The following is a 26495-nucleotide window of genomic DNA, read 5'->3' as shown; positions in this document are numbered from 1 at the left end:
ACAGTTTTTCCACTGACCTTTGTTATCATTGTTTTTTAGATGTGAACCTAATTGTGGCTACCTCAGAGCATACAGAGCCTTGCTGTGTGCTACCTTTAATGCCTTAGTCACCTCCAGGGACAGTATCTGACACTTTTATTTTGGGGATCACACACTGAAAGGTTTAGGAATCCCTGCACTGAAAAATATAGTGACGCAAGTAATACATTAAGTGACTTTCTGTGCTTAGTTTTGAGACACCTATACATAATTGCATTCACGTGTTTGTTATTTTCAAGCCACCCAGGCGGAGTAGATGGCTGTGTCTGGTCCTTCTTGATGTTTGCCTGTGAATAAAACATTTGTGCTTGCGACTGGAACAAAGTGCTTGCTCATTGGTGGATTCATTGGTGAATAACATAACAAAGAGTATGAGCTATACCTACTCTGTATAGAAAATGCCATGTTATAAGTTTTAGTGTAACTTGGCACAATATTAATCATTGTAATTTGCAAAGATGCAAAGAAGGAGGTTAACATATGGGGGGATAGCTAAGTGACGCAAAATTAATAACTCTAATTCAAGTCAAATTGAACAGTAGCACATGGAAGGGAGAGTATGAATATTGTTCCTCCTTTGATGGTTTTAATTTCAATGATGCTGAAACTGAGGATCAAATTTGCACTAATGCAGTGTGAGCCAAATGATGTGTGGAACTTTAACTCTCAGATGTAGGGATGTGGGAGCACTATGAAGCATTTTATTTCTGATCTTGGCGGTATGACAAAAAAAGTTGTTACATCCATCACTTTATAGTCACACCGAAATACCTCTGCTACAGAGCAGGAAGCTTTAGAGTAGATATTCCCAATCTCTTATATAGGCAAAATCTTAATACTAAGGAAGATGCCTTTTAAATTTTCAGTTCACCAAGTGGGTTCACCTTTGAGATGGTTAGCCTTAGCGCATTCATCAAATCCTTTCCAAAACACTGAGTATGTTGTGGCTTGTATGCCATATAGTTTTTTTTCTGAAACTATTTTGTAATTTTAACTGCAGTCAACAGGAATGCTTTTACTTTGCGCAGCCTTAATGCATTTCCTCCCTTCCTAAAAATATCTGGAGCAAAAACAGTTTGGACGTGACCATGGCTAACAGTTGGTGACAGTAGCTTGGGCTCACAAGCCATGCTGTTTCTGTCGGCATGTGGCGAGCCGAGCAGCCAGAGAGTCTGTCATACAAAGCACTAAACCTCTCCCTCACTTTAAACTCTATCCATCCCTCTGAACGTTTATGTGCCTGTATCTCACCCATGGTTTCATTTAAGCTGCTAAGAACACACTGTGGTACCTTATACTGTACGCTGTAGCCTACAGTATATGGACTAAAATGAATTATAAATGTCGGGGTGAAGTAAGGAGAAGAAAAACAGATTATCAAACGTTGGCTCTGTCCATGGTGCTGAAATGAAAAGCCTACTTCCATGCATCCATCTATCCATCCATCTATAACAGATCAGCTTCTTAATTAAATGCATGAATCAACAAGCATATATTATGCAATTATGTGTGCTTCTTTTTAAACCAGTTGCCTATGAAAATAAAACATGCGACTTTGTGATTGGATACAGAAGCTTCTGTATTCAAGAGTTAAAGATCTTACCTTCAGAGATAAGAGAAATTCCCAGGGTCACATCTAGGGTACTGGTGGCTCCTTGGAGCTCAGGTCTCGACCTGTGCTGGTTATTGTTTGTGTCAACCTCAGTCACTGAATATTGAGACCAAAAATGGGGGGGGGGAGCTCTTAGTGTTGGCAAAGTAATAAAAAAAAAAAACACAGGGGCAAAATAAGGTCAGATTAATCTTAACCTATTTTAACTGTTACTTTTTAAAAAAAGCGGAAAAAAGAAAATGCAAAAATGCTCGCTTTTCATTTCTTAATCGTTGCCTTCAGACTACTTTTCCAGACACAATCAGTTTCATCCGCGCGCAAATCATTCCAGACTCACAAAAAGACGTGTAAAAAAACACTCCAAAGAGGGTTGGGGAAAACAAGCCAGTTTTCAATAATAATTAAAATAGTATCTCTTGAGAAATGTGTTCGGAGCAGGCAGTTCCATCCAGAGCTTGTCTGGAGTTGTTTGAACAGTAGAGAGACTGGTGTACCAACCCCGTCCGCAAAATACAACACTCCTACGCAAACATCATCATCAGCAGCCTCAGCAGCACGCGTGCTCGAGGAGGAGACGGGATGATGAGAGAAAATCTCGACATCTCCATTTCAACAACCAGTTTCCCCCCCCCCCCCTCCCAAATCGTCCGAGTAGGTCGAGCTCAGGTGTTTGTTGTAGAGAAGCTCCGAAAATCGATGGAGGGGCTTTTATATCCCCTCCTGCACGCTTCCGTTTTCTTTTATTGTCTTTCAGCAATCTATTAATCTATCTTCTCCCCTCCTCTCCTGTATTCTCTTTTAGCATCCCATTTTTGGCGAACAGCCTTCAAAGAGTCTGTAATCCAAAAGAATATTTCAACTGTATATTTCATGCACGGCAGTTTGATTTCCGTGTATTTGGCTGATTCCTGCAGGGCGACATCCGACGAAAAAAACCCTCTGCTTTAAATGCAGAGGTGGCTTTTAGCGCCCTGCAGAGCCAGCGAGTAAGCGCAGCAGCCTGGAGTGTGAGCTGGAGAGATGGCGCTTTAGTCATAGGCTCAGATTGGCTGTGGGTGCTGGAAAGACGGAGGGAGGGAGAAGCAGTATAGGGATGGTAAAAAAATAAATAAAAAAAGGGGGGGGGGGATGATTACCGGTTGAGGTCCCTTTTTGGCTTACGAGCAGAGGTCTGTGAGCTCGGCTGCTATGGTAGTATGCTAAGAAATAAGCAGGGTGGCTGTGGCTAACACCACCCCCCCACCCCCCCAAAAAAAGGTAAATAAATAAATAAAAATAATAATAAAAAATTAAATAATACTAAATAAATAAATACAAATAGAAAATAATTTAATAAATAAACTAGGCTGCATAAAAACTGCAAGCCATGAAGTGAACAGTATCTATTTAGTATAACACATAAACTAATACACAAACTTCAAACTTTGTAGGTACAATTCTGGCTTTTGGATTTCTTCTTCTGTGGTACTTTTGTGAATTCCTTGGTTTGCAGTTACAGAGGTGGGTTTCATTCATTTATTTTGTTGTGAATCTTTTAATTGCCCTTAATGTTATGATGTACCAAACTGTGGCTGTTAGTTATAAATAAACAGCACAAAAAGAAAGGAAATGTGTGTTGGTAGATTATTGTAACAATGCTTATTGACAATACATCTTACAGCCTATTTATTTCCCTTTTTAAACATTTGTAAGGAACATGCATTTTCGGGATGAGCAGCAGAGCCGAGTATTTGAGTTGCGCCCATGAAAAACTTGCCAAATCTTCTCTGCTAATGCCAAACAGGAATATATATGAAACTACTTCACTGTCATCACAGATATACCAGACAATTCAACGTTCAATATAGCCTTTATGAAAGAAGAACAACAAAAACTTCTTTAATCATTTGATACATTCACTCACGTCAACAAATAAATTAAGTATGCATTTATGACAGTAAATGTCGTAAAGCAAGTCCACTGGTAATAATGTACATATGAATTAGCTCTGGAGTAAAATATGAGTTTTACAATGTTGCTGGCCCTCTGCCTGCAGGCCACTGACTCTTCCATGTGCCATGGCGTAACAGCAGCATGCCATTGCTCCCGAACCTGCCCTTCCATGTGCTGTGGCATGTGTCAGGTGCCGCTTTTAGATCTCTTCGCTATTGGCTGTAAACCTTGAAGAGAACTTTAAAATGTTATCTTTCCTCAAATTGAATGCATTGTGTCTCAAACTCATCATCACAAATCTGGAGAATTAACAGAAGTTCAAGATCGATAGGATGAAGAGGTAGCCGCCCAAGCCTGAAAGTCAACCTGTCCTCCTCTTACATTGACAGCCACAAGCTGCTGCAGCATTTAAAGGAGATCTATTAAGCTTCCCCCTTGCAGTCACAGTAGTTTATCAGACACAGTATGTATATGTGGCAGCCAACTCTATAAAGATAATTAAAAAATTACACCTGTCCTCTGCCCAAGGTGGAAAAACAAACTGTCTCCTTATGTCTGGAACAAAATGTTCATTAAATTTCATTAGGACTACAGAGACGACTGTCCCTGGAAGGATCATCCTTCTGACTACAGCCTGTGTACGGAATAAATCCATGACTGTCAGACACTGTTCACCAGGCTTCTTGTTACTCTCTGTCATGTGACAAACAGAATGCCCCCTCTGCCAGTCACTCAACCTGAACAGGTTTGCCTATGTGATGTTTCTTCAGCTACTTTTTTTTTTTTTTTTTTTTTTAATCTCTCCAAACTTTTCACTCTTTGTCTCCTCTAAATCATCTAATCCTGACAGCGATTCGCCTCTTTCATTCAGATCAGACCGAGGGCAGTTTCAGGCCGCTTTAAGAGTAGCAGTGTGAGTTTTTATTGCATTCATTATTCAAACTCACAGAAGTGGAGATTAGTGCACTTTGAGAGTGTGTGGCGCTAAAATATTTATATTAGGAGAGAATGAGATGGTTGGATCGGACATGTTGAGCTGAATTCAGCTTTTATCCTCTTTCGGTGTGTACGCGTGTGCTCATGCCTGCAGCATTAAGCTTGTCAGTTGCAAGGAAGTGGCTCACCTTATATTTACAGCTTTAATTCCTTTTTACTCTTAACTTAAAACGTATACCTCAAAGAAAAGCACATTTAAAGAAGATAAATACTTTGATTAAACTTGGCCTTATTTTTACATTTACTTGAGTACTTGTTGTTGATGACATCATTCAAGTGTTGCTTCACTGCATGCACATCTGCACATGCATTGTTTTAAGCTATACAATAGGTCAACTCAGCTTGCTTCAAATTGTCCCTCATACATAGAAATATAGATTATGTACATGGAGGACTGTAATTTTAGCATGGGAAGTATTCTTGTTTCTGTGCGTGGTACATTTGTAGTCTGAGCTGTATTGACAAATTACGTAGCAAGCTTTGGTGTACACAGTACCAATCTTGGTGGCATTCTGACTGTACCTTATTTGTCTCTATAAACAGATCTGCATAAAAGCTTACCATCAATAACAGATCAAACATTTGAGCCACAAATCTGCTTGACCTTGTGTCACAAAAGGCATTGAGCGTTTAGATCCCCTAACTACCTGAAATACATCAGAAATGATCGCTCTGGCCTCCATTCAACAAACACAGATTTAAGAATAAGTTGTTTTTCTTTTCCTCTTGAGGATAGACCTGACAAAGCTTGATGTTTTACTTTTTACAAATCAGCATCACAATGTTTGTATATTGGGCTTATTCTGCTGAAGAGAGCCAGAGTGAAGCCACCGTGAATGGGTGCAACTGAATAATATAATGGACCTCAGTGTTAAAGCAGCCTAAAAGGAATTCAATGCTATCTGCTGGTTTGACTTCCAAGGGCATTTATAGTTCATCAGATGATGATACATAATGATTGTTCATGAGTTCTGAGTTTGGTGTGCAGAAAAAGTGGCGTCTGGTAGTTGACAAAATGGTACTCAGATGCTGTGCAAGATAAGATGCGTTACATTGCATATAGTAGAAGTACCATTTAACATGCGCTTAAAGCACAAGCATGAGCAGTGGAGACTGACACTACTAAACAGTACCCAAAAAAAGATAATTCAGGAGTATTGGATTAGTTGGTAATAAGGTAATGACAGTACTTACCTATACCTATAATAGACTTAAAGATACAACATTAGCAGAAAAAAAAGTAAACTGCATCTCTTAAAAGCCACCAGACACTGTGATTACATAATTAGTTTTACCAGAACACGGTTGTTGCTCGACTGCTGCCCCAATTAGTCGTTTGTGTCATTGTGTCACACAAGTATAGTGATGGATTCTAAATAACCATTGAAAACACAAATCACACCATTTTTATAGAAAAAAAGGATAAGGGTATGTCTTAGCCTTCCCAAACGAAAAGCAATGCATCATGCGTAAGATTTTAGGGCAATATGATGGATTTTTCTCGGCAGGATAATGTCACATAGACCCCCAGGCTGTTCACATCAACAAATAAACAAGCTCACACAACGTAGCAACTCTTTCTTCCTAAATCTGTTCTTCCCCTCCCATCCTCCACTCAATCCCCCTCCTTTTCTGCCATTCCCTCCGGATCAGAGCTGACTTTTCGTGTCTCGTCTAGTGTTTGTTTGCTGACACACAAGTAGCAGCAGCAACAGAAAGATAAGTGTGTTTGTGAGGGAAATGAAAATGCAAGGAGATTGGGAGACGGTGATCAGCTTTAGAGACGGAGTGTGACGGAGGAGAGACGGATGTTAAAGAGGTAAAAGTGTGACAACGCTGAAGATGAAAAGAAACAATAGACGACATATAAAGAAAGAGAAAGATTACAGAGTCTTGTGAAGGCCAGCGACATTAGACGGACAAACGCACAACTCTCCTTAAGCCCTCAGGCACTAACGCTCTTTATTACATTAACAAACATGATACCAGGCCGCCTGCTCTCATGCTGCATCTTTTGTCAAACAGATTCAGTGTTTTGACATCATGTACAAACTTTCCTTCAACCCACAGACTTTGTACTCCACTTCCAGCACATTTGATGACAAGCTTTCACGGAAAATCACAGACATTTTAAATGTAGAGCAGGAATAGTGTAAACATGAGGTTTAATTTCACGTACACTACCATCACTCTGTACAGCCAACAATCTCACATTCATTCAGTAAAGGCCATCTTTTCAGGGCTCATGGTGTAGCCAGAGGTTAGTGATGAAAGGACGTTTGGCCTGTACTATTTCTGTGAGTTGCAATTGTTTAGTATTCAAGTTGCAACTTGAGAAGCAAGAATAGAATTGTTGTTGAAGGAAAACCTTTCCGAACAGACTGTTGGCTGCAATTGCTTGCAGATATCTTGTTTATAGACTCTGACTTAAGGCAAATGGCAGATGACTGCTGATGGATTCTAGGATTGGATTACGGAGAATTGCTTTCCGGCCCTTTGTGCTCTTCACAGGCTGCTTACCTGCGCACAACAAATGCCAAATCAAACGCTTACTTCTTATGCTACGAACAGGAACTATAAAACGTCCAACACCAAAATCTGCGTCTCTTCAAGGCGCTGACAGACTCAGAATAAAAATGCAGAATCCATTAATAGAAGCATATAACCCAAATAACTATGAAGACTCATAAGACCTCATAACAAAGCTCTGTTAATAAGTTCATTATACTTGAAAATCTGTGTAATTAGAGGTGCAACAATGCAAAAATCACTCACACAGGCTAGTCATTTGACTTAAGTTCATTCTTTGACTGCATTAAGTGTTTCTGTAATTCCCAAATTGGTACAATGTAAACCTCCCTGCCTGTAATCTTTTTAGACAGTATTGATTCTCAAATGTGTGCAGAAGGAAGGCACAGGCCAAATACCGGCATTTAATTCTCTTTAATCCTTTGACATCCCTTTGTCCAACCTCACCTGTCTTGAAACATATATACACACACATGATGACAAGATCACACAATCTCCTGCAGGGGCTTTACTGACCTTTGAAACCAACCTGAATATGTCCGTCTTGCTTTTCAAAGTCTTAATTGGCAGTTTTAATAAGGTCTTGTCTGGCCTCAGGCGGCAGGTTGAGGAAAGAGATGAATGCATTATTGCCTTGTTGACTGCTACGCAAGCACTTAATGATCCCTTCTTTGAATCAAATACCCAAAAAGCCGGGTCACACGTAAAATTTTGTTTTGTCAAAAGACGTCAAAGAAGACGCATCATAATAGCCAAAGAAGAAGAAAAGAGACAGAAATGGAGAGGGCATAAAGTTCAGTTAGTCCAAGCAGATTGTCATTGATAATGTCCATGGTTGAATTTGGATCAATTAGGGGCTGGCAGATGTGCAGAATCATGGTTGACCCCAGGGCTTAAAGGATACAATCCAATTTTCCTCAACAAATCTAATACCATTAGGTAGGATACAAACAGACAACACTCAAGGGAGGAGTCTTTTAAAAACCAGCGTGACACAGAGAGACAGAGCAGTAGCTTAGAGAAAGAGACAATACCCACCAGGGCTTAGAAACAGGGAAACGTTGGATGAAAAGCAACTTTGTAAATGTTGCAGGCCTAAGAGGATAAAAACATGGGAACAACAGCATGAACAAACTCACCTGACCGCTGCGAGAGAGATACAGAGTCGACTGAGGCCTGAAAGCAGAGCAGAAGAATCCGCAGAGTGTTTGAGTTTGGAGATTAAGCACTCTTAGAAAACTACAGAATTTAAGAAAGTGTCCTCCAGACTTCGGGATTGAACTCCAAATCAACTTTAGCTGTGAGTAGAAAGTGAGTAAGCTTGAAAGACATACCAGAGGAGATAGGAGAAATATAAAAAAAACTGGGAAAAAAAGAGAGATTAGGATTCAAATTCAGGATATGAGGGTCTTCAATAAGAACCTTCGCCTTCAGGACGTCACTATCGTGTACTTCACCGCCCTGGCTGCTCTGATGGTCATCCTGGTGGCTTCCTATCAGGCTCCCACCACCAATGCTGTCGATGTGTCCAGCCTTACAACGAACCCATCCAACCCTCTCCCACATCTCCCCATGCCTTTTCGTGTGCCCCTTGACCCACAGGGAAATCTACATCTTGCTTGGAACATCAGCTATGCCAACCAGGAGGTGTACATGCAGCTGAAGGTCAAGGAGCTGAAACACGGCGTTGTCCTCGGGATGTCTGACGTGGGGATCTGACCGATGCTGACCTGGTGGTGCTGTGGGACTCTGGAAGTAAAAGCTACTTTGGGGTAAGAAGCCAAGCGTTTCAATTTTAAATTTGAGGAGCTATGTGATAAGAAGTCAGAATGACTCGAGCATGTGAAGCAGACGGTGTACATCAAACCATTTATTTGTCTTTTATCACTCCCTTTTGGCACAATTTCCCACTATGTTCACTTGTTAAATTCCTAAATGCACAGGGATTACATAAAGTCCTTGAGGAGCGGAGCCTTCTGTGGTCCTGGGGCTCGAGAACGGAGTTTTTTGCACAAGGAGCGGGCAGCCAGCTTGCTTCACAATCACACAGTCACAAATTATGTTATCAGCCCAGCTAATTGGAAATCACTCAAACTGCACTAACAGATCAAGTTCATCTGGGAATCATTAGCAGATATTAGCATATCAAAATGAATCCATGTGCTGATTAGAATGTGTGAAATGCCTTATTTTCATTTTGTCCCACACAAATCCAAGAGTCCTTTGTAATGAAATTACCTGATTAATGCTTTTGGAAAGAGCATTCAACTTGCTACAGAAATCCTATTTAACTTTCTTTTCATTTTCCCTTTGTGAATGTAAATATTCATGAGACACTGTGAGCAGGATGAATACTAATTATAGGTATATATGAAGCAGGAATTATTTCTATTTCTTCTTCTTGAAAATGATATCTGTATCACATAATTAACAGACCATGTGACTGTTTACGAAATGAATAGATGACACATTGGGATCTTGAGCAAGCTGTGTTCACAAATCCAGCTTCTTATGATGAATAATAGTATTTTGAGCCTTTTATTTTAGTTTGGTCCATCCATTTACCTCTGTTCCTCTCTAAAGTCTAAGCATTTTGTAAACACTTGTTTTTAAAGGTGCTATATAAATAAAGTTATCATTATTATTTACATATGTAAATATATGCATATATTTGCAAAAGGTTGTCAGCAGATAAAGAAATATATATGTTGCTTCTAAGTGCTTCATCACCATGACCTACGTGGTTCAGTGCAAAAACAAAGGCGGGTTAAAAACAGCATAAGCTTCTAATGACCGCAAAAATATTGCATAGCATAGCTTTTATCTTTAAGGAATATAAGCCGGACATGCAGAATAGATCAATGTGATTCTTGTAATCAATGCCTCAAGATAAACAAAAAATCTAACTATTCATCAATGAAAATTACATTCTTCCCTGTTTCCTGCAAAATTGCAAAAAGTGCATGTTTGCTACATTTTGTATTAATTGTGGTATGTTCGATTTTGTGTGTGCCTTTATTAGCGATAGGGAGGCCGAAGAGTGAAAGGATATATAGTGAAAAAAGAGTCTCGAGTGGCTCTGTCGAGGACTCTAACCTTTATATGAAGCATCATACTCTGATGACGGAACTCAATCAGCCCCTTATATTTTCCTATAGCAAGAGCAAATGTGAAAGAAGAAAATAGATTTTTTCAGACAGACTTCAAGTTGTTGCATGTATGTATTAATCAATGCAGCAGTTTTTTTCTCTGCTGCAAACTCTAACTGGTAAGCTAAACAAATGGTTTATTTCTTTTTGACTATTAGCAATAATTATACAACCTTAACATCCAAAGAAACTATGTATTTCTCCATCATTTTTAAAAAATGTTTATGAATGAGCTATTTTCTTTTCATCCATCTTCCAGCTTCTTTTGTAAACATTTATTGACTCATTCGGTAGAGAGAAAACATGAAAAGAAACCTCGACGAAGGATCTCTGCTGCGATTCGATCTGAGGCCAGAAGGAGCACGCGGGACTCCAGAGGCTGCTCTGTAGACTCAAACAAAAAAAGGCTCTCTGAAGACACATCAAAGTTTTTCTTGCACATAGTCATGTCTAATAAGTCCACAGCAGTCTCTAAAAACCATGCTAGGTTAATTAATTCTCTGTCAAGTCTTTGCTGGAATAACACTACACTAGAGCTCACCCTTAAATCAGGGCTGCTATATATGGTAAAGTCGCCCTTAAGATCTGATAATGAAGTGATGCGTGTGGTTTGATAGATAGCTCTCACACACAATTTTAAACCATTCAATACATGTACTTTGTTTATGTTGATGTGCATTATCTGCTTATTGTGGTGCATTAAGGAGGATAATGGAAAACAAAACAATTCAGACTCTAACAAAATCAGTAATGTTAACCACATTCATTTGTAATTTTTAAACCTTTCTATATTCCCAGCAGATAAAAAATACTGTAGATTACATCGATGTAAAGCTTATTCTTGTTCAAATTGATCCCCTCTCTACTATCTGACTTTATTCTTTCCCTTATTTCATCCGTCTCTCTTCCCTCAGTAGGGCAAAACCACCAGCAGATAAAAGGTCTGTTGAGTGACTCTCTCTCTCTCTCTCTCTCTCTCTCTCTCTCTCTCTCTCTCACTCTCACTCTCACTCTCACACACACACACACACACACACACACACACACACACACACACACACACACACACACACACACACACACACACACACACACACACACACACACACACACACACACACACACACACACACACACACACACACACACACACACACACACACACACACACACATTTTAGGTTTGCTTTAGTTCATAGACTTCAAAATCCCGTTTTAAATCAGTGTATTTAAATAAGCCCTCTGAGACTTGAATATGAAGATTTTGTCATTTAATTTCAAACCAGAGATAAGAAGAAATACTTTTTTCTTCTCTCTCTTTCTTTTCTTTGGTAAGGTTTGACTTTCAGTGATACTATTTCGGTGAAACGCAAGCCATTTAGATTATTTCTAGGGATTTATAAAGTTTAGAGTTTCTGGACACTTTTTAGACTCCTCTTATTGTAAAATCACTATTTGTACCTCACTTCTGGACCTTCGTCATGAAATGGAAAGGTTTGAATGTAACATGTCAATCAATCAATCTTGAATGATATGGTGCAGATGCACGATGAGAGTTATTTAATCTTGACAAAATCTAGGCCACCCTCTTTTAATATCTGTAGACAGACACAACATTCATCCACCAATAAGCGAAGACTTAACAAGCATTAAGCACATTAATCAGAACCAAATGCATTCAAGGAAGGAGGATAAAGGAAGCAACTTAGCTAGCTACACGAGTTTCCTTACCAGTTTCACATTGATTTGTAAAATAGAGCATCATCTGCATAACAACATATTTTGGGGTTTTTCCTTTTTATATCATACGGAGGAAGCAAATTAGCATAACAGAATGATTCTGAACACCAAACCTTTTGGAAACCTGACTTAATTCTTATTCAAAGAGGATTTATTACTATACTGTATAGTCTAATGTACAACTCGAGATCTAGCTGATCCATGTTATTTGAAATGCCAGTGGATTGGATGTCATAGATTCCAGATAATATAGCTATAAAGAAATAATAATTCAGTACCCTATGTAGTATAGGTAAAGAAAGGATCTCTTAAACACTTGGAAGAACAATCACTGCGTACAAAAGCTGTTTCAATGTACATATTAATATATGAGTGTATAATTGAGAATTGAGAGGGGAAAAGGACTCGGACTTGGAAATAGCTTGAGAAGAAGTGAAAGTCTTTTTGTCCACTGCAGCAGCATCTTAAGAGAAAAACCTTACAAATAAGCTAAAATAACCAAGATACCACTCTGTATCTCAGCCATCTACAAAGGTCCCAGATTGTTCATTCTTTACACAGACATGTAACACACATACGACATACTGTATACTGCTCCTATCTTATTTTAGATATATCCACTATGTGTATTTTCTGAAGCGTTTTCTTCAGAGTCCTTGCAGTTCGCGTAGGACAGTTATGTAAGAAGGGCCAAGCAGGAGACAAAAATACAGGGAGAGATCTTAGGCGCTATTCTGGACAGATAAGGATGTGAGAAACAGGCGCTGATAGTCAGAGCTGTTGCAAAGGCACCTGGCTAAGAAATAGAGACTTTTAAATAGCTAGGAAAGGATTCATAAAATCAACCAAACAAAAGAATTTTCACTAATTAATTTTCCTCATTGCATCACATTACACTCACTTGCATTGTGGGGCTCATAGTAAATCTAACAAAAACAAATCATCTTCATCATAACATGTATATGACAAATTGGCACAAAGCTTTCATGTCTCTTTAAACATGACCCGCTAAACCTTTCCTGTAAATTGAATATTATTACTCCCACGCCTGTTTTTAAAGACATTAAGCTGCCCTAAAATGAATTCATTAATGGTTAAGTAATTTACAATAATCTCTCTTTATTTCTTCTTAAGATGGAAACAAGTATTTTTGTAAATTTTTACAAAAATCCCAGTTCAGAAAACATCATTTGCCATCTAACCTTGCCAAATCAATAATATATGTAATGAAGAAAATATTTTTTTTATTTGTTAATCGCTGGGGTTTTACAATATTAAAAGGATTTCACTGTGTCCTCTTCTTCAGGATGCATGGAGTGACAGTGAAGGCCACGTGTCATTGGACAGCCAACAAGACTACGAGTTGATTCAAGCCAAAGATAAAGCTGACGGATTCTTCCTGCTATTCAAGAGACCATTCAGCACCTGTGATCCCAGAGATTATCTCATAGAGGTATTTAATGCCTCTTAACGCTGTTTTATGAAATGTGTACTTTTAGAGGAGTCAATACACCTCTATGTCAGATTAAAGAATTTAAAAAAATATATGTTGAGAATGAATGGCTTGATTTTTCTTAATGCTAAAGGCTTCCACAGTGGACGCAGCCTTGACTCGCTCTTCTTTGCTCATTTGACAAAGTAATCCCCGCTTTATGAGCTGGAGAAACTAAACAAACATGGCTCCACATCCGTTGACTCACTCAGATTTGCTATATGTTTGGTCTGCAAGAAAATCGAATGCAAATAATTATGTGGTTAAAGATAACTGGCCATTCTTCAGGTGTTTCTCTTACGAACACCATTTTTCATATTTCTGAATCTGTCAGCAGTAGGGCACATAAAATTGAAGTATTAAAGTATGTTACTTTTGGATTTCTACTCCCATACAAGGGCAAGCGCACCTGGTGCTTTATATGTTGCATGTAGCCTCAAAGCAAAAAAAATAGCAGCTGTCAATCCTGATCCGACTGAACTCGACAGATAACAGGTGGCTAGAAGACAGCACGAAGGCTGGTGTTTGGGTGTATGCATGTGTGTAACCTAAAGAATTCACAGTATGTTTGTTCTGTTGCCATGTGTGTGTGGGAGAGTGTGTGTCTGCCCTATTTTTGCTCTCCAGGTGCTTTTATTGCTGTCTTTGATGCATAGGTTAAAAAAAATGATTAGACAAGATTTCATGGAGAGCTCATGTTTTAAGATTTGGAAATGAAATAGTTTGAAAGATAACAAGGAAGCACTGAAACATTCATTATGAATATTATGGTTTCCATGGTAATGCATCACATCTCTTCGTTGCAGACTTATAACCACGCTCATCACTATGACAACATAATGAAAAGTTCTTTGTTTGTCAAAGCCTTTCAGCTGAATAATAACCATAAAAGATTTTTAACTGGAACACACATCCTTGGTCTCCATGGCATGTTCCCCCCCCCCTTTCTTTCTTTTGATTGCTCAGGAAGGGACTGTGCACATCTTTTATGGACTCTTGGATCAACCACTCACCTCTCTGGAGGATCTGAACCTTTCCAGCATCCACACAGGAGTACAGAGAGTGCTCATGCTCCGCCCAGACACGCCGTCACCCAACCTGCCTCCAGATGTAGAGACCCTTGATGTGGTGGCACCAAATGTCATCATACCAAGTCAAGAGACCACCTACTGGTGCTTCATACAGGAGCTGCCTGAAAACATGCCCAAGAACCACATTGTTATGGTGATTACATCTATAGTTGGAAACACCTTACATTGAGTTGATTTACACAAAGTGGAGTGGGTATAGACATCTTATGAACATGCATAATTATTACCAGCTTGGTCTAAAAAAACAGCTTGGTTATAAAGAAGAATTCATGTAAGGAAATATATCAACACACCAGCTCTTAAGTGTTGCGCTATAGTTTTAATAAAATTTGAAAATTAAAAACATACACTACAAAAAATAAAGACACTACAGCTCTGTAGGTTGCATATAGTACATTTCAGATGTTTCTATTGACATACCTGTCCTTCGTATATGTTGACACAGATTCCAGCAGCAGAAACAACAAGACTCTCTTTTTTTACCCGTTTCTTTCTCAACTATCTATGTTTCTGTCAGTATGAGTCATCGATAACTCCAGGTAATGAGGCCATCGTGCACCACATAGAAGTGTTTGAGTGTTCCCCGGATATGCGTGATGTTCCACAGTACAGCGGCTCCTGCGATGATAAGATGAAGCCGGGCAAGCTCAACTTCTGCCGCCATGTGCTGGCTGCATGGGCCATGGGTGCTGAGGTATGATGGGAAACAGACACCCACGCACGTCTGTTAACTTAACTTCCACTGACTGCATTCATCCACATTTCCACAAACTCAAACTGAAGAAGTCATATCAATGAGTCTCCACAGGGGGGAGGCTGGTTTTGCTCAGTTGGTATGCAAGCTGCATGTACAGAAGCTACAGTCCTCAATGCTCTGGTCACACGTTTGACTCCCAGTGCTATTTGGTGTATGTTGTCCCCAACTCTCTCTCTCTCTCTCCACATTACCTGTCTATCATCAGCTGTCCTAGCCAATAAAGATAGAGATCCTCAAAAATAATTATAATAATAACAATAAAAAATTAACCTGTACTCTCACTTGCATAAACTTTTTTCATTCAAAGATTTAATTATAAAAGTGGCTTTTGGGGTCAAAACAAAGTCTCATGGTGCAAAGATTTCAGACTCAAAGTATTTTTGTAAATGTATGCAATGACAATTTTTTAAAATAAATATTGGCCTAACAAGTATTGCATGTAATTGATTAAGAAATAGAATAAATGATTAATTTTCACCAGTACCTATTATAAGAGACAAACAATAACTCCTACGAGAGTAATATTTATCCCTTACTGCAAGCAGGGAACGTTCGAAAGTTGATCCCACGCATAGCGAAAATCTATTAGGAGCCTAAAGACAGTTTGTATGTGGGAAGCACCCTCACATGCTTACTTATGGAAACAACATAAACTTCACTAAAAACAATATATTTTTGTATATTGTTTGGAAAGTGACACAATATGAGGAGGGTCAGGTTTCATAATGCCTAATATTTTCATATTAGGCAGCTGTTGCATTACCCAGAAGAAAACAAACAGCTGGCAAATATAGCTTTCATACAGTAGCAGGTAGCAGCACAGGAGAAAATTATAGTAAAGGCTATAGGAGGTTATTGCCTAAAAATGATATAAAATAGTACATAGACAGACATTCTTTAGGTGGCATTAAACACAACTTTTAACTTCTATACTTATTTTAGTCTGTGTTTATCATTGGAACATGTATGCTAACACTCTTGTGTAATAGACATGCTCTTGTGCTCAAAAATACTTTAAAAAGGCTTGTAGGCTCAAATAAAAGCATACTGATTAGTGTACTTTAACGTCTTTCTAAATACTGGCTGCTTTAAATAGCTATAGCAAAAACTAATACCAGAAGTAAGATATTTGTTTTAAATGCTTGTAAAGGACTAAAACCACGAGAGAGCTAATTTTGACTCATTTTTTGGAAACCAATCATACTGTTCCCTCAAAAGGTAGATCTCCTCTGTGAAACTACACAATAGGAGACATGGCACCTGTTTCCTTTGCCTGCTCGTACCACAAAGATACGGCTAGTTAGCTACCAACCCTCCGGCTGACCGAGCAAGCGCCCAGCCTCCTGGTCACATAAAGCAAAGAGGACAGGGATCTGTGAGCTTGTCACCATATTTTTCTGCTCCGCTCCCCACTGTATCACAGCCATCCTGGCCCCTCTCTGATTGGATTATCTGCCAGCAAAACAAAAACAAGCAGGATGCCTTCTGTGGGCTGTGAGCTGTGAAGACAAGATTAGGTGGGAAATATTCAGGCCTCTTTCATCACCTCTTTATAGTGTTGTTTCATTCTCCCCAACACCACATCAGATGTGAAGCATGGCCTTGCAAAACAGAGAACAGGACAGAAGAGGAAAAATAAAGTTGGGATAGTTTGAGACGGAGACAATAATACAATACTGTCAGAATACGTACAAAAGAAAGAGAGAAAGAGGTGTGTGCACAGTCGAAAGGAGAGGAAGGCAAGTCTCTGAGGATTTGACTGTGAGGACATGATTAAATAAAACAATTCTTTCTTCTATTTCAGACTTTATGTGTCAGCAGAAGAGGCTTAAGGTGGGCTGCCTTCTAAGCTAGATGAAAACACTGATGATGAATCAATATTAAATCAAGAATATTGTATGGAGAATTGATGCCAATGGCGCATGACATGACTCTTAAATTATCTTTGCTGCAGCAAGCAGAACAATTCATAAACCAAAGATTGAAAGAGGAAGAAAAAGAAAGATATCTCCCAAGTTGAGCCAGTATGCCTCAGAGAGCAACCACGCATTACAGATCTCTTCATAAGCAGAAATAATCAATGTACACTATCTACTCCAGCATATCCCCAAAAAGCCCGAAGACAGTTGAAAAATGCAAAGTTTAAAATGATTTAAACAAATACCTTGATCCCCAATTCACATTTAACTAAACACTTTAAAAACACACTTACAAACTGTTGTTGTAACTTGTTTAACTTCTGTGTGTGGTTGGGATTTTACAAGTTGGCATGCGCCTGTATAGACGAGACCAGAGAAAATGTTGGTAACACTTGAAGCGCTTAGAGAGGTTATCTATTATCTTTGCAGGTGTTATCTTTGCAAATGTTATGATCTAATTGTTCAGGCATTTACATACTCAAGATCCTAAGATCTATCTATCTTTTCTCTGTAATTCCAGAAACACCTGTGGAGACTCTACAGATGCCAAAGAGAAATGCTTTAACAGTGTCTCTGAATGAATTGTGTTTCTCCAGCATTTTGCTGAGAAATCTTACACTTAAACTCATGACCCCATTATCATACAATGCTTTATGACGAAACCAGAAAGTTGTGTGAGGTTAACAAAAGGGAAAGTACTTGAAAGTATCGGAATAAGATGCACCCAAAATTTGAGTCCAATTCATCTTTTCAGTATGGGAAGAAAAAAAAACGTGTGTGTGTGTGTGTGTGTGTGTTTACTTTCAGGCTTTTTACTACCCTCCTGGTGCAGGGCTGCCAATGGGTGGACAAGGCTCCTCAAGATTCCTTCGACTGGAGGTTCATTACCACAACCCTCTCCTTATATCTGGTACATACAGTACACACACATCCAATCTTATACCATCACGCAAGCCCTTGTTCATTCCTACCGATACAACATTAGGATTCTCTGCACCTCTCCCAAGTGTTAGGCTTATCTTCAACAGTGCGATTCATTTAATATTTTCTAGACATACCTTTTGCTCTTGGCTGAACAAGTCGCTTAAGACTTTGTTTCCGTTAACCACATCTGAGCTAATAATATTAAGATGTCCTAAATTACTATCCATATAAGTGTCCTCCTTCTAACTTTACAGCAGTTAAATAGATATGGAGGAAAACATTTATATCAACTTAAAATACCTGTCACGTTAAAGAATAAAAACACAACTGGTGTGATTTGCATTTGAATTTTGTTTGAAGTATGTACAGAACATTTTGTACAATTTGTAAAAGGGTTAACAAAAGAAGGATGGAGCTGGTGTTGAAAAGGATGTTTGGAAATAAGCCCTGAAGCCAACAGGGAACACTTATGATTTGAATTTTCATACCTCACTTCAAAATATTACCAGAATATTTCTTAACGGTTCAGAAGTGTTGCCAGGCTACAGTCATTTTGTTTCACGAGCAAGCTTTTTCCTTGGTAGGTTTCAAAAATCGCTCTTTGAAATTCTTTGTGCTTAGGCATGATAAACTCCCAGGAGATTGAAAATGTGGCAGGTTGTTTGTTTAGCAGGAGTAGATAGAGAGCAAACATTACAAACTCAACATACTTGTTATGTTCTTTCATTCTTTCAATAACATCTCTCTGACGTATTACAATGATTACGATAAATTCACATCAAGTAGCCTGGTTTATTGCAAGATAATCCTGGATGGTATATTAGTATGCTCTATGAGGGATCTGACTGAATATTAAATACTTTAATTCTCCATGAAATTCTCCATACAGACCGTCGAGATTCGTCAGGAATAAGGTTACATTACACCCCTAGTCTGCGGCGGTACGATGCAGGAATAATGGAGCTGGGCCTTGTTTATACGCCTATCATGGCTATCCCACCCAAACAACACGCCTCCTACCTCAGTGGATACTGCACCTCCAAGTGTACCAAGACTGTGTGTATAAGAAAATCTTCCGCTTCAATCTTTATGTTTCAAATGTTAAGAATATTGGGTAAATATTTGAGCTGGGAAGCCATGTTTTTCTTCAAGTTCTGGTCCCTTGAGCACAAAATTTTTTGTTTGGAGTACCACTTTTAAATGTTTGTTTTTTTTGTATCTGTTTTTGTCTGTCTAGGCTTTTCCTCCCGGGGGGATCTATGTGTTTGCATCCCAGCTGCACACCCACCTGGCGGGGCGCGGGGTGAGGACAGTTTTGGTAAGGGAAGGTAAAGAGCTGGAGGTGGTGCAAGAGGACCAGCACTTCAGTACACACTACCAGGTGAGCAAAAATAGGGCTCCGTTTACTCAGAGGAACTGTGTGCAGAGATCAACCTTTGTGCATTGTATGTTATAACATACACGAAAAGTACAAGGTTGACTTAACATAACACTGAGCTGAATGCCACCAGAATGAAAATTTAGCAAAACAAAGAACTTAGAATTATAATAGGAAAATATATGATTCGACAGCTTCTGATGTTCCTTATAAAAAATGCAATAAAAACACTTAATAAAAAAAAAAAAATCTTCAGCAAATGGTTGATATTGAGTTAAACTTATTCCCTGACTGAGCAGGGCATTAAAGTTTTTAAAACACGTTACTAAAACACGAGTAATAGTGGCTTTGTCTAGGAACCATCAAACAGTTAAAAGGGCCCATGTTTATTTTAATGAGGAAACACATCAGGCATTGCAGCCATATGGCTTCTATGTATATTATACAACAATAGAGGTTTACAGCACAGAGGAATGAACATCTCTCACTTGGTTATAGCGTCAATTTGTGCAAAGGAAGAAAAAAAAAAGATCCCTTAACATCTGCATATCCCAGTTTTACAAGTCATGATGATAAAAAAAAAAAAGCATTGAGTGCATACATATACTCAATCCCTATTCCTTATATAAGGACTACCTGTGTTTTAAGAATTTCATGTAATTTGCTGACCTCCCACTATCAAGGAAAAAGCTATGACCCTATTGGCGTATAAAACCCTCAATTTAATTTTAAAACTGTAATACACAATCTCCCTGTCCATCAGCTCGACATCCAAACTGACAAAAACGCATGAAAATTGAGAGACAGTAGACATCTGGTTTTTTTTGTGTGCACATTATCCTTGAGTAGGTAAATACAAACACACAGATAGCAAAGACAAAGACATCTGCTCAACGTGCTGAAAATCTCCAGCTGTTGATGTCAGGCTAATCTAAATGTACTTGCGAGGTGGTGCCGTTGTAAACGCTGCAGCTTCATCAGCCAAATAAAGACTTTGTCAAACCGTTCTCAGCAAAGTTAACAGACCGTGTCGCATGCTCAGCTAATAGCTACAGAGAGTGCATTCAAGAAAAAGATTGAGATCAAGCTGTTTTATTACTCTGAGGGTGTTGTACACATATATATCGTCTAATTATACCTTGATTTAAAATATACTGTTAAAATACTTTCAGAGGAAACGAGGAGTTACATTTGATAGACAAAGAAACGTCATCGACTTCATTGTTCTTGTTGGTCCAAATGAACTATCAAACATAGAAATTGAAAGCCTTGGCTGTCTTTCGATTGAAAAAAACTTGCTTCTGTTCTTGTCTCTTTTGTTTCAGACAATCAGAGTTCTCAGGAAAATGGTGAATGTTTTACCTGTAAGTATTTCAGCTATACTGTAGTTCTATTTCCACAGAGCGTATTCTACATCCCGGCAAGAAAGGAAAATTTGCTATACTGCAAGCTCAGCAGACTCCTTTTGAATGCAAGTGCCCCAGATGTTCCTTTTCCCCCGTTTTGCATTTAAAGTATTGAATTAGAACACCTCGCTGCTGTGTAAGGTGCTTATGTGAGGGAAAATGGGGACAGGCTGTAAAACCAGCGCCGTAATGGGAAGTTCTTGAGAGACAGACAAGACAAAAGCAGGTGCTGAGCTCCACCAAAAAAAAATTCAATTCAACAATCTACTAGAACTTTAAATTTACTCTTTATCTGTCAGTTAGCTTAAACACTTTCTCTTGCTTGTTTGATAAACTTAGAATTTGGTGAGCTGTTGTTGTGTTTATGCTTGATTCTGCAGGGTGACGTCCTCATAACAAAGTGTACTTATAACACAGAAGACAGGAAGAAACCAACAGTGGTGAGCAGCATATACAGTTTCCAGGACTATTTTTATATTCTGAGTTCACCTTGGGCGCTGACAACAACAGAATATATCCTTGAGAATTGTGAATCATGCCTTCTTTGATCTCTCTCCTCTCTCCATCTTCTTCTTCATAATCCTTCAATCTCTCTCCCATAATACCTACATGTGCTCTTTGTGTCGTCTATCTACGCCTCCCTCCATCCAAATCTCTTTCTTTCCTCAGGGAGGTTTTGGCATTATGGAGGAAATGTGCGTTAACTACATTCACTATTACCCTCGCACCAAGCTGGAGTTGTGCAAAACCCATGTTGACCCAGAATACCTGCAGAAATACTTTAACTTCATTAACAGGTAGCACACGCTCTGTCTTTCCTTAAAACCATTTGCATGTTCCCCTTGTCCTTTATTCTCTTTTTTTTTTCTTTTCTTGTGCTGCTTCCTCTCCATCTCCAGTGTGACTAAGCACTTTTTGGTTTCAACACTCATCCCTCCCCCAGCAGCTCTCACTCCCGGGAACCAGCGTGATTACTTCTTTTAATCTCGAAATCCTGCTGCTTTGTCCTTTAAGTGTTCTCCCAACGCAAGTTCTGTCCACTTTTTTTCCCCTCAATCTCATCCTCCTTCCTCAATCTCACTCTGCCATCCTCTATTATCGACTTTCTGTCAAACTCTCCCTCTCTCCTCCCCCCCAGGTTCCATGGAGATGACCGGTGTGTGTGCAGTGAGGTTGGTGTGACTGAGCAGTATTCTCAACTACACTGGGATCCATTCACCGTAGAAGTGCTGGACTCCCTATACAACACAGCACCCATCTCCATGCACTGCAACCAGTCGACTGCACGCCTCTTTCCTGTAAGTCCCCAGTCACATGCACGCTTAAATTGCCAGCCAAGCCACTAATTAACCCAGTTCAAAGCCAGACATCAGTTGGACAGCATATAGTCAGACCGGTTGAATCAAAGCGTGTTAACTTGTGATCTAAACCCCAACACACACTTTCAAATTTTCTGTTTAGTGTGAATAAATCAGCTCCTGTTCAAACCTGTCAGGGGCCTTGATCATTTTCCTTTGTAACATCAGTTGTGTAAGTGCAAACCAGGTCAAATGCAGAGTTTGGGTGACATGGAAACATTGAGAGCTTGACAAGGAGGAGAATAAGAGAAAGAAATCTGTGTGTAATTTAAACATCAGGAGGAGGCTAATAAAAGGAGGCATACTGCTTGTTCTCTTCTTACATTATGCTAAGATGCTGTCAGGGACATTCATTTTGTTGAATCAAAATATATGTGGCATCAATTCAATTAGTAGTTCCACCTCTTGAGGGTAGATATTTTTGGTGAAGCAATCATGCATAAAATATATCAAAGTAATTCAGCATTCAGAAGTAAAATCAGGCCCCTCACAGTGTTCAGTCTTTCAGTCTGAAGACAAGAATCATGAAAGATGGGACGCCAATGGTTGGCACACACGTGAGGTTTGCCTTGATGTTAAGAGTGGCGTGAGAGCTGTATCTCTGGGGAAAGATGTAAATCTTGGGACACATCATCAGTGGTATACCTTTAAATCAGGGGGTGTTTCTGCCTTTCAACACCAAAAGAGGGGAGACGGATCAGCCAAGCAAACATTGAGTCAAGTCAAGTTTGGGTTAATTGAATAGAAAATTTAAAAACAGCTTCAGCTGACCAAAGCGCTTTACATGCACACAAACAGATACTTTCCTAGACTAAAACTAGTCAGGGACTCAAATCATCAAAAGGGTAAGAAACAACCATTATAATAAAGTCATGAACTTGAAACTGTAGGAAAAGAGGGACTCAGGGACTGAATAAGGAAAGGGCCAGGGACCCATAGAAAAGAGTCAGGGACTCATAAGAATCATAAAATACAGGACACATCATCAGCAGTGTACCTTTGAGTCATGGGGTGTTTCAACCTTTTAACACGAGTCACCCTCGTCAGCCAGCTACAGGGTGATCAAACCTACTGTAAGCTTGTGTCTCATGCCCAATCATGAGAATTGCCGAGTTATTTAAATGGTGCAGCTCAAGGGACTATACAAGGCAGGGGATGTCCTCTTTCCTGAGTCAAGCTTAGAGCTAACCGCATACCTTGTTCACCCTCCACCTAGAGGGTTGGATCCTGGATCTAAGTGAGGGAGAGGGATGATAATGTCATCAGGTGGGCACCCTCCTTCAGCGACGTTTCGTTGATAGGACCGCTTGTGGTTGAAGAGGGCTGATACTGCTGGCTTGAAAGATGCCCGCTCAGCAGTTAAGAGAGACGCATTGAGGATTTGGGAGGCTGTCTGTGGTCGGTGACGTGTCACTTCCTTGATATTTATTGATGGCTGATACCGCTTGGAAAAGCCCACTCAGCAGTTCAGATAGAGTGGGAGGTGGGGGGATTGGTGAGAGGTTTATGTTGGTGCTCTTTGAGCCCAGCAAGGGTCTTTCCGCTTAATCCAGATCCATTGGCTGCTTCAGAGACTGATCTGTCTGTCCCAGAGCTTGTCCATGGATGCCAAGGTCTTTCAGCAGCCTGATGGTGGAAGAAACCACAAAACCTCTCCATCCTACTTCGACCGGATAGACTTTTGCTTTCACCCTCGTTGTTGAGCGTCTGCTGCCGACAGATTTATCAGGTACACTTTGAGAGGCCGAGGAACAAAGCACCAGCTGTAGGTGCTGTAAGAGCTCAATAGGTTGAAATGTTTGTTTAAAAGAAGCCGAGCAAAGATCAAAAATGTAATATTTCATCATTCATGTGAAAAAGAAATGCCATTGACCTGACCAACAACCTAGAGGTTAACGCTCTGAAGACTGAAGATGGTTGTGGATTTAAGGAAAAACGCAGCCTCCCCCAATCCCACCACCATCAGCAACTCCACGGTGTGTACAGTAAAGTCTTTCCACTTCGTGGGGACAACCAGGAAGGGGAGGATGTACTTTCCATGATGTTTACCCAGAAGAACTGTGTGCAGAGATGATGGTGCACTTCTACTCTGCCATCATTGAGTCCATCCTCTCCTCCTCCATCCCAGTCTGGTATGCTGTAGCTACAGCAAAGGACAAATTCAGGCTGCATGTAAATGTACTTGGCAATAAAACTGATTCTGATGTCAACCCATGAAATCGCAAAAGCACACAAAACCTTTCAGACAGAAAGTGGACAGCCTGTGACTTTTTATCTAGAAGCCCTGCAAATATTGTTGTAACACTTAAGATAGTTCTTGGTCTCAAGACCAAACACAAGAACACTTGAAGGTATTAGTCTCATCTCAGATTTAGAGATAGACTGGGCAGACTCTGGATTTTAAATTGAAATTGACGAAGACCAACACAGATCGGCTATTTTTAAACGTTATTACTGCAATAGGAAGGAAAACAGCCCCTTTTCAAACAAATAACTTTTTTACTCCTTGACTTTCCTGGTGTTACAGTTTTATTGAGTGACATGACCCTCTGCAGACAAGATGATTCTTCATTATTTATGGTCTTGTCTTGGTCTCAGTCTGGACTCAGTGTCAATCCCTTAATTTTTTTGTTTGTGTCTTGTTCTCATTAAGTGTGATCTTGACTACAGCACTACTGCCTAGTTGGAGTATTATAAAGTACTGTGTACCTTTAATTACAAATATGCTAACACAATTGGTTCCAGTTAAGCTAGGGGGCAAGAGATTTAAGATACAGCCAATAAGTTATTTTCCACAGTACAAAGAGCATCTTAATGAGAATTGTAAATGTGTGATAATACATAAATGATTTGTTCCTGCATTTGTATGCAAATACATACATTGATTGAAGGGATAGTAAAGATTCTTTGAAGCAGGGTTGTCTAAGGTTTTTTCAATAGTAAGTGTATTTGCCACGGGAGATATCAGTCCCTTTTATTGACAACCTGTCCGAGTGCTGGCACAGAAGCCAAGCTGTTCGTCACTGTAGCTGGGGCCCATTTGTACATAATTCAGCCGTTTTCCAGCACACAGCCAAGCTATTATTTTATTGATACAGTAAAAATGTTTGGAGGCAATATCTTGAGATATTTGTTAAACAGCTGTTAGGGACAAAAAGTAGAACTTCAACTCATCTTCTGCTCAGACAAACAAAGGAAGAGCTACACAGGTCCATGAATTCAAAGAATGCACAGTAAACATTCTCAGCAAGAATATCAATACAAGCATTCTTCCTTCCATCGCCCACTGCTTTGAGGGCCTATTGATGCAAACCTATTCTCCCTTTCAAAGCATGCTGAAATGATCAGTGACAGTAACTCAAGCAGGACAACATTGACATTAACTGGCATACTGCGAAACTCAGATGAATCAATGTAAATTCACTGGACCTCGGAAAGGGCAGGAAACTGTCGTACTAGATTAAACTCAAATAACACCATTGAGTGCATCTCTTAAAGATGCATTATGCTCCATGCATTTTCCAGTAACTAATGAGCAGCCACCAAATTGAAACCTGCCTTTACATTTTAAAGAAACTACCAGGTTTCTTTGCCAGTGAAACTCTGACATTATATACATGTTTATGTCTCTTCCTCCAGGGAGAATGGGAGAAACAGCCTGTGCCAGTCGTCACCTCCATTCTTGAAAAACCTCGCTACCCCTGTGAGGGAGGGGCACTTCCCACCGGACGACCCCCTACACCCACAGCCTAAGTGGAGGGGAAATATACTGCCAGCTTCCGCCCTGGGTTCGGGCACGTCACCAAGTAAAGGTTAAACAGAGAAATAAACACCCTCCTCAGATTGTTTTTATAACATGCTCTGAAATAATATATACTCACCCATTGTCTGTTGTTTTGGTATTAGCACCATAAATCCCTGTCAATCCTATTCAGATGTTCTGTTTAAAAGCACTGGGACACTGGAACAGGGACACTGTTTCTTACACTATAAGAACTGGTTAATGTCATGTGTATTGCAAAAAAATATATAAATGCAATTAATGAATAGTTTGGTGCTGGGACCAATGTGTTTTTTATGCAAGTGCTTATTATAATGTCTTAATCTCATTCTTTAAACATGAAAAATACACTGATTTATTTCTGTATACACTAAACCATAAAAAAAAAGACTC

At 39.5% G+C, this 26495-nt stretch overlaps 2 protein-coding genes across 2 annotated transcripts in view; one reads left to right on the top strand and one right to left on the bottom strand.

Moving 5' to 3' along the window:
* The window catches only part of LOC306837456 (protein FAM163B-like), a 28230-nt gene extending 25515 nt beyond the window's left edge, over positions 1-2715 (bottom strand). The window contains exon 1 of the mRNA XM_079365148.1: positions 1643-2715. The gene's annotated coding sequence lies outside the window, so the exon portion shown is untranslated. The remainder of the gene's footprint in view (positions 1-1642) is intronic.
* Positions 2716-8162: 5447 nt separating this feature from the next.
* dbh (dopamine beta-hydroxylase (dopamine beta-monooxygenase)) lies at positions 8163-26399 on the top strand. The gene is given in 13 exon segments (XM_079365159.1): positions 8163-8813; positions 8816-8880; positions 13303-13449; positions 14455-14712; positions 15097-15273; positions 18063-18165; positions 19069-19235; positions 19417-19560; positions 20883-20921; positions 21344-21403; positions 21633-21760; positions 22102-22261; positions 25961-26399. Coding segments are annotated over 13 exon segments (1866 nt in total). The 5' UTR covers positions 8163-8509; the 3' UTR covers positions 26075-26399.
* Positions 26400-26495: the final 96 nt, after the last annotated feature.

This window comes from Symphodus melops (assembly GCF_947650265.1).
Source record: "Symphodus melops genome assembly, chromosome: 16".
Classification (NCBI taxonomy): domain Eukaryota; kingdom Metazoa; phylum Chordata; class Actinopteri; order Labriformes; family Labridae; genus Symphodus; species Symphodus melops.
Note: the sequence above shows the minus strand (reverse complement) of the source record. Positions and strands in the feature narration are given on the sequence as shown.